This window comes from Esox lucius, chromosome 5 (assembly GCF_011004845.1).
Source record: "Esox lucius isolate fEsoLuc1 chromosome 5, fEsoLuc1.pri, whole genome shotgun sequence".
NCBI lineage: Eukaryota > Metazoa > Chordata > Actinopteri > Esociformes > Esocidae > Esox > Esox lucius.
Window position 1 is genome coordinate 20,793,301 of NC_047573.1, and position 12,349 is coordinate 20,805,649.

At 38.9% G+C, this 12,349-nt stretch overlaps 2 protein-coding genes across 3 annotated transcripts in view; both read right to left on the minus strand.

The window, feature by feature from the left end:
* The window catches only part of wnk4a (WNK lysine deficient protein kinase 4a), a 43,063-nt gene extending 39,011 nt beyond the window's left edge, over positions 1-4,052 (minus strand). For both annotated transcript variants that reach the window (XM_020046838.3, XM_010888680.5), the window contains exon 1: positions 2,896-4,052. In XM_020046838.3, coding sequence (XP_019902397.3) covers positions 2,896-3,546 — 651 coding nt within the window. In that variant the 5' untranslated portion in view covers positions 3,547-4,052. The remainder of the gene's footprint in view (positions 1-2,895) is intronic.
* Positions 4,053-9,463: 5,411 nt separating this feature from the next.
* vps25 (vacuolar protein sorting 25 homolog) lies at positions 9,464-12,250 on the minus strand. Its single transcript, XM_010888681.4, has 6 exons — positions 12,146-12,250; positions 11,454-11,599; positions 11,207-11,260; positions 11,037-11,125; positions 10,696-10,771; positions 9,464-10,568 (listed from the first exon to the last, which is right to left on the minus strand). The coding sequence occupies exons 1-6, from the start codon at positions 12,190-12,192 to the stop codon at positions 10,456-10,458; spliced, it is 525 nt and encodes a 174-aa protein (XP_010886983.1). The 5' UTR covers positions 12,193-12,250; the 3' UTR covers positions 9,464-10,455.
* Between the last annotated feature and the right edge of the window lie 99 nt (positions 12,251-12,349).

Below are 12,349 nucleotides of genomic sequence, written 5' to 3' on the forward strand. Positions count from 1 at the left end.
GGCAAGCTCTCCCTCAGTGTCAGGACACCATGAAGATGACTGTGGGCCACAGGAAGCATTAACCTACTTTATTAATTATTTATCCACCATATTATCCATATTATTCTAACATTGAAAGATTGGGAGGTGTACTGTACGTGCCAACGTTCTAATCTAATTGGCTACATTAGCAAAATATAAAACAGGTCAAGGCTTGACAACGGAGTGTTCGTTCCACGAATCCAGTGCATTTCAGCTGGTATAATTTCACCAAATGTTAACATCACAAAGAGCACGTGCGCCAACTTCATAACAAAAGACATGTTATTCAATTTTCTGGGGTAAAAAACTAGAACAGTTTAACCTTATTAAAAAGAGAGGTCAGTTCATGTAGCTGTGTCGACTTTAAAATCAGGGACATGTACAAGGTTTTCTTCCATTTTTAAGACCTTTTAATGCTTTATTGGAAAGAGACAGTGGTGAGAGACAGAGGAGGGTTTCGTGTGAGACAGGTTTGAACGTTGGACCAACCCACATCATGGAATCATGTAAATGAATCACTTACTATGTGAATTTATTTACAAAAAGGTCATCTATAAATATAGAGATTATAAAAAATAAAAATGTTTTACAAAAAGTATATTTATTATGTAATAATTAATTAATCAATATTTATTAGAAAATATTGATATGCAGTAATAACAACTTTACAACAAAACTTTTCTTCAAAGGAGAAGTCTAAATGCAAATACTTTTCACTTTATTGATTTACTTTATTTGACTGCAGTGAATTTCCAAAGTAAAAATAGGTGAACAAGTTCTACTTAAACAATTAAAGAGATGCAAAAATGTCCTCTTATTTGTGGAACGATCCAGCTAACTATAGCACGTCAGGTTAGCGTGCCAAGGTGACATAGGCAGACAAGCCGGCCCTACCAGCTGCTATCTGAATCCTTCTCACAATCCGGGCACGGACATACACCTACCTGCCCAGCCGCCAGATTAAAGCTCAAGCAGCATGGTTAATAGAGAATTAGGCTACATCTACTGACGGCTTCTTATCTAATTCTGCCATGTCAACTAACTCCTTTCCTGCTTTCTGACAGCTGTTCCCACTAACTGTCTTCCGACAGTCAACTGATTCTCCTGAAGTCAACATGGTAGTCCTCAAAAGAGGGGGGACAACACTGATCAAATCAGAGCAGTGTTTTATACCGGGGGGAGCTGAGGCAACTACCTCGGAGGTCAGTTTAACACTCCAGTAACCACACCAACAACGATCACCTTTTAGGCTAATTAGAAGGGATTAGGGGGCTCAACCCGGCTAAAGCCTCCCTTCCGTATAGAGAGGAGAAACCAAACCAGGCCAGTGTGAACCTGGCAGCAGGCCACACTAAGGGATGGATAAGAATCAGGTAAATAACCCGTCCCCTACTGGAACCATTTCCCTTTCATAGTCCACTACACAGGCCTGGGGTGGGGCGTCTTGAAGCTCGACATACTTAATGGAAGATTATTAGGAAGGACTTCCAAACACACCATCAAAAACCCTTTGCTCAGCTATCAACTGTACTCAATGTGTCCCAAATACAACGCTATCTCTTATAGAGTTGTATTTCTGTTAAAGGCCTTTTTTAACCAGAAGAAAGGCATTAGGATGGGAATAGGGTGGCATTTGGAATGCAAGGTGGGAAATAGCTCTGGCTGCTGCTACATTCAATAATGGGGATCTGTGTGTCATGTTGTATTAAACTGACAGACTTGCTTCTGCAAGTCATCATAATAGAGTTTCAAACAGACTGGGAGGAATCGGTGCAATGTGAATCCCCTCAACTCACTCAAATAATCCCATTGTTTTGACTACAGTGTTATCTAGGGCACATGAGCAAATCCCACTAAATTGTGGAATACTGGGACCTGAGGATTTCACTCAAATAAAATGGAGGAACTGCTCCCGAAGCCCTTCAAATAACATAATTTTTTAAATAACACTGAGTGAATAATCCAACAGCAACGTTCAAGGTAATTTGTGTGATTGAGGATTTGGGGCGGAAGGTAAGTACGTCTCAACAGTTTTCATCTGGCTTCAGGTCATTGTTCATACGTAAGAAGGGCTGAGGGTGAGACTGAACGCTGGTGTGTTGGTAAATGAAAACACAGCTAGAGAGAGGATCATGGCAGGCAAGCAGGCAAGCCACCTAGAGATGAACCAGACCATTGACAGGTGGACCTCCTGACATGCATGATTGGCCCTAACCCATAAGGGCCAGCTCAATGTCGGGTAAGGAAATTAAATGCCAACAGACTGTTCCATTTAAATTCCTCAAATATAGGGCCACACATGATTAACATGGAGTACATTGTGAAATTAAAGAGAACGCTCTGGACATATTACCATACTAAGAACCATGAGGTTTTTGGATTTTACTGTATGTCCACAACTACCATTCCAACTCTTAAGTCAAGGACAGAATGTGTAGCCCTTACTCAGTGGTGTCCACAGTAGGCTGTTGTTGAATACCTGGTTGTGACTGGCTATAAGTTTATTCTAATCTTTATAATTAATGGTTGACCATTGAGATTTTTTGAAATATTCAAGTTTGGAAGCACTACAACCAGCGATGTAGAAAAATATGTATGAGAAAAATTAGTTGTCATTTGACTTTCCAAATCTCGAAATGAGGGGGCTTAGCAGGTGCTCCCTAAAAGGCTGCTTTCAGACAGGCAGACCAAATTTGTTTACATTTATTTTAAAACAGACGCACAACATATATCAAGGATAAACATATTTTGTCAATAGATTTACAGAAACTAGGTCTATAGCGTTACCCATTCACCACGAGAATAAAGCATTCTGATATAATCATGACCAAATTGTTACATGAAAAATAATGTCACGTCAAGTGTGTGACTCACCTGCAGCTCGCACCATGCCACTTCCACAGTAGTCTCTGTGTCTAGTCCTTTGTAAACGGTCTTAAACGAACCTCTCCCAATCTCGATGTTGAATTTCAGGTATCTTCCATCAGGTGAGGTGGCCACAGCTTTGGTCTCAATGTCTTCCCTCTCCTCCTGTTCGCATTTGCTTTCATACGGGCTGCGTGACAACACCTTGTGCGGTTTGTTTTGAACAAGCTCACCGTCAGAGTCTGAACTGGCCTCTTGGGTGTTGGGACTAGGGACCGAGCTCCAGTTGTTCTCCGGCGGGTTGACGGAGTCCGACACTTGGGTACAGAGGGGTGTACTGCTAGTGATGGTCGCGCCTGGACTGGAGACTGGAGATGGAGACGTCAGTGGAGTGTCCGTTTTGTCGTCTTCCTCTACTCGGGCCTCGGTTAACGTTAGAATATTCTCCGCAGACCATGACAGCGCCTTGGAAAGGGCCCCTCCATAGAGTTGAGGGTCAATGTCCATGTTAATTTTGTGTAGCCCATAAGAGTTTCTCCTGCCACTTAAGTTGTAGGTCCGAGGCATCGACGGCACCCGGCCAGATAAGCAGTCATCGTTCAGGTCAACTGAAAGGCTTGGAAAGCCGCGTCCAGCCAACTCAACGTCCGCGTGTGACATTGTTACGATTCTTATGCTTCAATTTTTATACTAAATAGGTATTTTAACCAAAATAAGACATTTTAACCAGGCTGTTGGCATAGTAACACAACATGCTGTTATACACATCTGTTTCATCAATGTATGCCATAATCCAATGTAGTAAAAACGTTCTCCATTATAGCCTTATGGTGGAAGAAGAGAAAAAACTAATTGTGGCACGTAGCCTGCAATACAAGCGAAATAGCCTGACGCACATATATCTTAAGACAATTAGGTCCTAAAATGTACAGACAATTGTAATAAAAGAAAAACTTGAAATTAAAATAGTCTGACACAAAAGCTGTTCTAATGCGGATAATGCATATAATACTTTTCAGATATTCCGAGTCAACGGGATCATCCAATGCTTTGGTGTCCGAGTCGTCAGCTTGAACCTCTAGTAAAGAAGGAAAAGCGCTGTCTAAATCAACTGAGGATTGAGCGTTTGGTGCGCTCCGAGAGAACTCCGCCTGGTTGTCACTAGCTTCTACTGCTACACACTGATATTCTATAGCCACAACGTCAGATTTTACAGCAACAAGGTACACTTTTTTTTAACTGAACTGAAGGTGGGTAAAGGTGAGTTATAAGGTTAACCGTGTAGGTAGGGGTTAACTTGGGTCAGGTTTAAAATAACATTGTAATACGACAAATTGTACAAAATAGAGGCGGGGTTATCAGTGCGTGGAAAAGACAGCTACGCCTCCGCCCCAGTCTTTTTAGCGTAGGCTACCTGACTTTGTAAAGCGCTGTAAAGAAGCAGGATTCACAAAGACTTTAAACAAACGGACTTTAACGGGATAAAAGTAAATTCACGTGTAACCAAAATATATTATTTCATGTGGAATAGTTAATATAAATAGTTAGTATGACGTGTAGTAAGCTTTGTTGGGGTGTACTGTACTGTGGGCAACAATCGTTTACTTTCTCGTTTGATTAATGCCAAGAGTTTCGTAAGAGAACCTTATAAGTACAGTGCATCATATGAATCCGTTAGGCACATTTAAAACATTAGATAAATAAATACTTTGAGGTGAAACAGCGAAGGGTAGCATTAACAGTGTACCCAAGAGAAAGGTAATATCACAGAGCTATAGCTTGGACTGTAACTATAGTGTAGCTATTCTATAGCTAACCTGTAGTTGGCTAACTACAGGTTGGTTTATTTTAATAGTCCACTCAGTTTGTAAGCAGAATCCAGAGAGATTATACAAATGCCTTTGTTGATGAGGAACTTGTTTTTGCCAATATGTAATTTTCCGTCAGGTTCCCAAAAGTTTCGCAAGTACGTTAAGCTATGGAATAGCTGGCTACTGTAGTTGTGGTCGAAGGTACCACAGGTCATTTTCTTGTTACAGGCCCTCTCGTTCCGTCTGTCCTCTGGTTTTTTCTCTTGGTTGGAAGTAGGCAGAGCTGATTGTGTCGTTTATGTGACAAACTGCACCTGTGATGGGACAGATCAGGGAATAAACGATTCTGTTTCCCACTTTTGGCTTTTTTATTTGAGTACCTTTTGGTTTTGATAGGTTGTGTTGTGGTTTTTGGTTCAGGGCACTTTTCTAAACATTTTATGCTCATCCATGCATTTCCTCTGCACTATGTTGTTGATTTAATAGTTATGTTTTGTTAGTTAATAAATGAATTTGTTATTCCTTTAAAGTAAACTCTGGACTGCCTTGTTTTCACACTCTCCCTCTAACCTGCTCTCTTGTGCTCTCTTACATACTTACATCCCAAGATGCTTTGCTTATTTAATTGCTAAAGGGGAGAAAGGTATCTGGTCACAATGTTTTATAAAAGTTACAAAGTCTATTGTTTGGTAATGAACTGGATCAAAATAACTACCAATTATGTATTCAAAACTTGGGTTTAGTACTATTCAACCATAAACACTAATTAAATATGTAAGGCCAAAACATGCATCTGGCTATTTGTTCTATATTCATATAGTTGGCTTTACTGGTCTCATTGACAGAAAAGGGCAATTGGAAGGGGACCAGTCTTAATTTTTGCTATTGCTTTTGACCAGCAGCCACTTTATAGATGTATGGCCCTGGACAGCTTAGTAGGTGGAGCTTAGTGCTTGCAACATCAGGATTGTGGGTTCTATTGGAGGGCAGGAAGAAAATACATGTGTTAATATTAACATTTTAGTGCTTTACAAGACACTCTTACCCAGAGCAACTTTCATACGTCCATACATTTTAGCCAGGTGAAACAACCTCAGTTTAGTATTCTAATCAATTAGTTCTCCCTTGCCCAAGCAAATGTCGGCGCTGGAAAGACCAAACAAATAATAAAACATAAAAGTTTACAAAAAACAACAGACAGGTGGCAGTGGAACTATTTTAGGTAGTCTACAGGTACTCTATGTAAAGTTAAGTTGCTCTGGGAAAGTGTCTATTGGTGATCATTCACACAATATCATCAGTCATCCAACTCTGATGAACAACATTGCTCTAAATAAAGATAGTATTTCAGATGGACAAAACGCAAGTTAGAAAGACATGGTTTACTTATGTAAAAGAAGACTGAGAGCCTGTAGGAGCTGGACTCCTCTAGTGTGATGAAACAAGACACTTATCACCAAGGCCACAGACAGCCACACCTGTCACATAGACACACACTCGGGAGTTATCAGCTAACACACACTAGAGCTCTGTTGGAACCAAAGACCAAGCTTAGAAATTGGCAGCTAATTTTTGCAGCCCTCCTCCAACCCAGCTGGCGACACGTAGGTCTTCAGTAAAATCCCAGGTCGAGAGAGCACGTCTGTCTCTGATTCCTGGGAAATTAGTTAGCAATAACTGGGTGGGGCTACATGTAAATAGCACACATCTTGTGTTTAAGCATGTTTTAGTGAAGTGCGAGAAAGCAGAGAGCTCGTAAATACTGCACATATTTTGTGTTGAGTGGGTTTCGCTGATATTTTGTGATGATTTACTATTGGGACCTAACATTTGGAAGGATTACAACAATGGGAGAAAGTCCAACTACTTGCAAATATTTTTGTAAATATAAATATGCATTTTTGATGACAAAACTAACATTTACATTTAAAGTAATATTTTGCATAATCTTATAAATGATAGGGTATGCATAATCAACCTTGTCTCCAGGGAATATGTAATATATTATATATGAAGCTGTGACAGCAAATTTTGTTGTTACATTACTTTAGGGTACATTACAATATGCTATCAAAATGTTTGTTATGAATTTGGAAAAAGGTATCATAAGTTACAAACTCTACTGAAATGTATATCTTATGAATTTACACAAACATAATATGTTCAATGTAAGGTTAGGTGTCACAGTACTGGGGTTAAGGTTTGGGTAAATGTTAAAAAACTAAAAAGTTAGGGTTAAGGTGGCCATTACAATGCTAAGGTTAAAGTTAAATTTAGGGTTAAGGTTTGGGTTAAAAAAGATTTACTTTCCATGGAGTCAAGCTTGCGGCCGTTGGACTAAGGCTCGTGTTCAAAGCAAAATATTACTTTGATTGTGAGTTTTGTCCCCAAAACTTCATACCAAGTTAGAAAAACCTTCAGTTGAATTGGGTCAGTCATATACCACTTATGATGTAGAAATCAGTATGAGAAAATGCATGACTTTGTTACTTCCGGAACCACATTCTCAGATAAAGAGCATGTGGTTACCTGGGGTGAAGAGATTATGGAACTCCACCCAAACAATGAACATGTTGAGGAAACGTGTAAATGAAAAATGCCATATGTGGGGGAGAGATCGCTCCTAGAGAGAGATCTTCTAAACCCCAGCAAAATATGCTTCTATTTAGGGGTCTACTTGTATGCAGGGTTGGGTCCGTAACAGTTACAAGTAACCTGTCCACATTTGTAATCAGTAACGTAACTTCTATATTACTGTAACATAATCTGATTACTTTGAATTGCTTTTAGATTACTTTCATATTAAGAGGCATTAGAAAACAAATAGGAACAGCCTATAACCAGTTGAACACTCTGCGGGATCAGTCAGTGTTAGAGTTTACATTGCTGGCCAAAAACAGAATTTGCATTTTAACTTATGGGTTTTGTACAGTGCCTTTGGAAAGGGTTTCTAAACCATATTGCTTCCTACTTGAATATGATTGGGCTACATCTCTACATTACACGCTAAAGGTCTGTCAGATATTCAGTCATTCCAATTAATCTAATAACCCTCGATCTTCCAGAATCTGGCTGTTTATCTGAAAATAACCTAAAATCGAAGGATGTGTTAACCTTTTCTGTTATTTGTTTTATTCGTGTTTCTAATTGCTTCAAAACATTGGTGAAATATAAATGGCAATTTCTCAAAAAGGGTATTGTCGTTGTATATAATAATCAAGATATCCGTAGCTTTTTGCACGTATATTAACACAGTAGTCTGATGTTTAGCTCCACAACCACCAACATTGTCAAAACGGTGCAGAAACCCTAGGCACGCGAACGCACGTTTGCAATCGTGAACACCCGCACACAAATACGTTTTACCCGCGCGAACGCAACATGATTATTAGGGCCACCAGCAATTGATTTTCAAATTGCAAATTATAGAAATAATCTATATAATCTGTGATTATACAGCTGCACTCTTAGTTAAAACTCAATGTGTCAGCAGCCAATGATAACAATGGATGCAATATTCTGAGATGCAAAGCAAACAGAATCACATGACCTAGCTGTATGAGCTGACTGAGTTGAGGTGGTTGCATCAAATGCATATCATCATCCTTCGGCAGAATGATTCCCAACACACCTTTTCTCCTTAAATATCATGATTAATCCCATCTGGAAGGCAGCCCATGTTACAGCTATCTAACAAATTGTTTTATAGATTTTTTTGAGTTTTTCAGTGCAACTTTTCTCAGCTGTCTTGTTCTGTGCATTTGAAAAAAACACATTGAAACTTGAACTATATAATACATAACATTTGAACTAATATATAACACGAAGTAGGCCTATAATTTTCCTAAGATGTGTCGAGTATAACTAAATCACCTTTAAATGAGTCCTCTAATATAGATAAGACAGTTTTTACCAATTAAACTAGAGCTTCACTAAACTGCTTATGCGCGTCCACGTTTTCGCGCATGATGATCACACACAACTGAGACGCTCAATTGTTATTTTGGTTCAAATAACGATGATTATGTAACGAGGTTTGGTTAAAAAACATCAAATTAGAAAAACAAGCATGCAGCCTGCCATAATTATTTCGCCCACATATTATTTTTCAATTGAATTTATCCGAAGTAATATTTTTTTTAAAGTATCTGCAATCCGATTACAATATTTTAGTTGGTAACGTAACGGATTAGTTACTGTTGTAATCCGTTACTCCCAAACTCTGCTTGTATGTGTATTTTATACTGTGTGGAGGTCAAAAATCAGAGCACGACACATAGGGACATCAAGCTCAATGTCAGCATGATCATTCCATATGGCAGCTACTACAACCACCAATTTACTTTTTGCTGCTACCAATTTTGAATGTAGCATTAGTCATTTATAAAACAAAAATGACATTGTCTAAATACTACGCAGCCCCCATTGTTGGACTGTTACAATAATTCATGGTGAATAATCACTTTTTTATCAGACTGTTTTTCTTCCCCCTAAGTTACATTAACCTTGATACTGCACCTAACAACAAGAACTTGCTTAAAAGTCTTGCTATTTGTACAAAATAAATAGACTGTGTAGCGCAAGCATGTCTTTTTTAGAAGCAAAGGTAATCCATCTGTACAATATAATACTCGTATTGTTTAACCTAGCCTGTAAGGGTGTAATACAGAAACTGCACTTTGGACACTAGGGGGACTCTATATCCATATAATCTTAACACACTTGGAGATACAGTAGGTAATACTTGTTGTAACCTTAGACATCCATTTTATATGCAAAATTAATTGTTCCTTTAATAGGTGAAATCAGACTGTCATGTACAGAAAAGTCCTCAATCATAACAGCAAATACATTTCCCCCATTTAATTTCTTACAGTATTCAATTGATAAAAAAAAAAGAAAAAGCATGAATAGAATACAAAGAAAGAATGTGCAGGAGTGTCATGGGTTGTGTGATAAGGGTATACAGCAGTCTGGTCATCCACTGATATTGTTACAGATGAACTAAACCAGGATGTACGGTCCTGTCACGACCATGAAAATCCTGGTCTGTTTTCTTCCACCCCAAATGTCTCAAGGACCAGGATGTCCTGACAGATTTATTTGGAAAGACTGGTGTTAAAAGAATAGCAATACAGCAGAGAGAGCAGAAGTCCACACCATCACCACCCCAACTAGTTTTTCAGAGTATAGTGTTACACAGGAAGGTTGAGAATTAAAAAGTTATAAATAAAAAAACAGAAGAAAATAGGAAAGTTACAGATAGTGGGAATTGTCTCTCTCCACAAATACCTAGACACAGATTTAGAGGTATGGGACTATCCCCCCCAGAATCCCCCCCACATCTGATGTAATGGACAACACCGGTTTACTGTACAGAAGATTCCCAGGTGACTTCCACAGATGTCACTTCCTAAACTGTTCCTGCAGATGGAATTTACTAGTTAGATTGGTTCCCTTCTAATAGCAACATGTTTTAAACTTGTTTGAACCAATGTCAAATTCCTAAACCAAAATAAGCACCATTATTATTAACCACTTAGGTGGGTACAAATAATAGCCTTTTAAAACAGCAGAAACCTCCTTACCCTGGTCCCAGATCTGTCTGCATTCTAATCGCTGCTTTTGCCAGAATAACTATCACTGAAGTTAACAACGCAAACAGAACTGGGACCAGACTGGCAGGACCCTCAGCCGACAAGGATAAAGGCTCCCACTTTGAGTAGAGCACTTGATCAGTTTCCCATGCAATGCATCTTCAGAAGAACTTGACCCCCTTTCCGTCATCCATGGTTATAATCTCTGCCTTGCCGTCTGTCTGCAGGGCCTGCAGCGAACGAATCAGCATCCACTCCTCCAATCCATGGAATTCTACCAAAAAATTGTTTTTTTAATTACTTTTGCAGTGCAGCCCAAACAAAGACGCACTACAGTGCACATGTCTTTTGGTACTGAGAAATAGCAGGCAAAATGTCCAGCACAATTCATGTTGATTCACCTTCACTTTCTGTGTCATCACCATTGGCAAGCTCATAGAGTGTAAACACTGTATTGACCATAGCGTTTTTAGAGACCTGAAATGATAGGAAAGAGGAATTTTCATCAAAAAATTAACAGCAGTGTTCAACACTTGGATTAAGTATATTACTTGCTTTACAAACTAACTACATACTATCAATAAGATTTCAATGAACTACTAACATGAACCACTCCCTAACACCTATTCTAAACCTAACCTTAGTAAGCATTTACTGTTAATTTGCTGTTAGTATGGAACCTATTATTTAAATGGTCAAAGTAAGCCTTACACTGACCAGGGCCTACGGCAGACATACTCACCCAGTGGTAAATCAGTTTGCCCCATTCTTCAGGCCTCCGCCACATGACCAGACACCGTGTCTTATTCTTGTCTAACCATTCCAGGTTCCCTAAAAAAACAATATACAGTTAAATTATTACTCGTATTAGAATACGTATCTGAACCATCCATCAACAAAAGCAGCTCTTACCTTTTTTCCTCAATTCCTCAAAAACAGTTAATATGGCGTCCGTTGATAGTTTTCCTGAAAGATGAGTTAAGGTTTGTCGCCAACGTTGGGTATCATTTCAGAGAACATCGTTTTTAAGTTTGAAAGTTTCCTTAGCCCCAGGAATGTGGAACCAGATATGTACTCCAAGGGGTTACTTTGCTTTGGTTAGACCTATGACATGTGCACCCATAACTAAAACTTTGACAAATGATGAATAAAAGGATACTATCAATATTCTTGTTGTTGAACACAGGGCTCTCTTGGGCTTCCATGATGTCCACAGTGTAGAGCTTGTGATGGCGGCAGTAGGACAAAGTTAGGGAGCACCATGCTGCAAGCTGTTTCTGTCTCGTATCAACATTGGGCTGTAACCTTTCAACCATCAAAAGCCATCGTTAGTAACAGCATTGCATTAACTTACAGGCTTTCAGGTTAGGAACTGGAAGGCTACACTGGAAGTAGCCTAAATACCAAACAATTATTACATGCTCGTTTGACGTAGTTTGTAGTGTGGACAGTAATAATAAATTCTCAGACCGTGTTTGTGTACAAGTTAATCAAGATAACCATCCAGCTAGCTTCCTAAGCAGGGAGAGCAACAAATCTTAACTTGTGAAATATAGCTGTGCGTATATATAGAGAGTATAAAGTATAGCTGCAAGGAAGATGGTTATATCTAGATACAACTTGAAAAAATATTAATTGTTTGAAGGCATTTTTCGATATTTTGCTCACGAAATGTATGTAAGCAGCTAACCGTTCTTAGATTCACTTCCCTAGCTAGCCGCTAAAAGCTGTAGCAAGCATTATCAAGGTAGGTACACCATTACATTCTCAAAATATATTCATTACAATCTACCATATAAAATCATTAGTTATACCTAGTATCGCAGTTAAATTGTGAAAGTGATAACTTACGTAAAAAACGGAGGAAAATTATACTGCCAGGGCCACTCAAAACTCATTGCAAAATGATGTACACACAGCTGACACCCGGAAAAAAGTGCAACCTCTAAATCGTTCCCCACAGACACCAAACAAATCTGTAAAAGTAGTTCTGTAGATATTACTTTTTGTCATTTCAGATTGATGTTAGAAGACATTTCGAATAGCCAGTGAAAT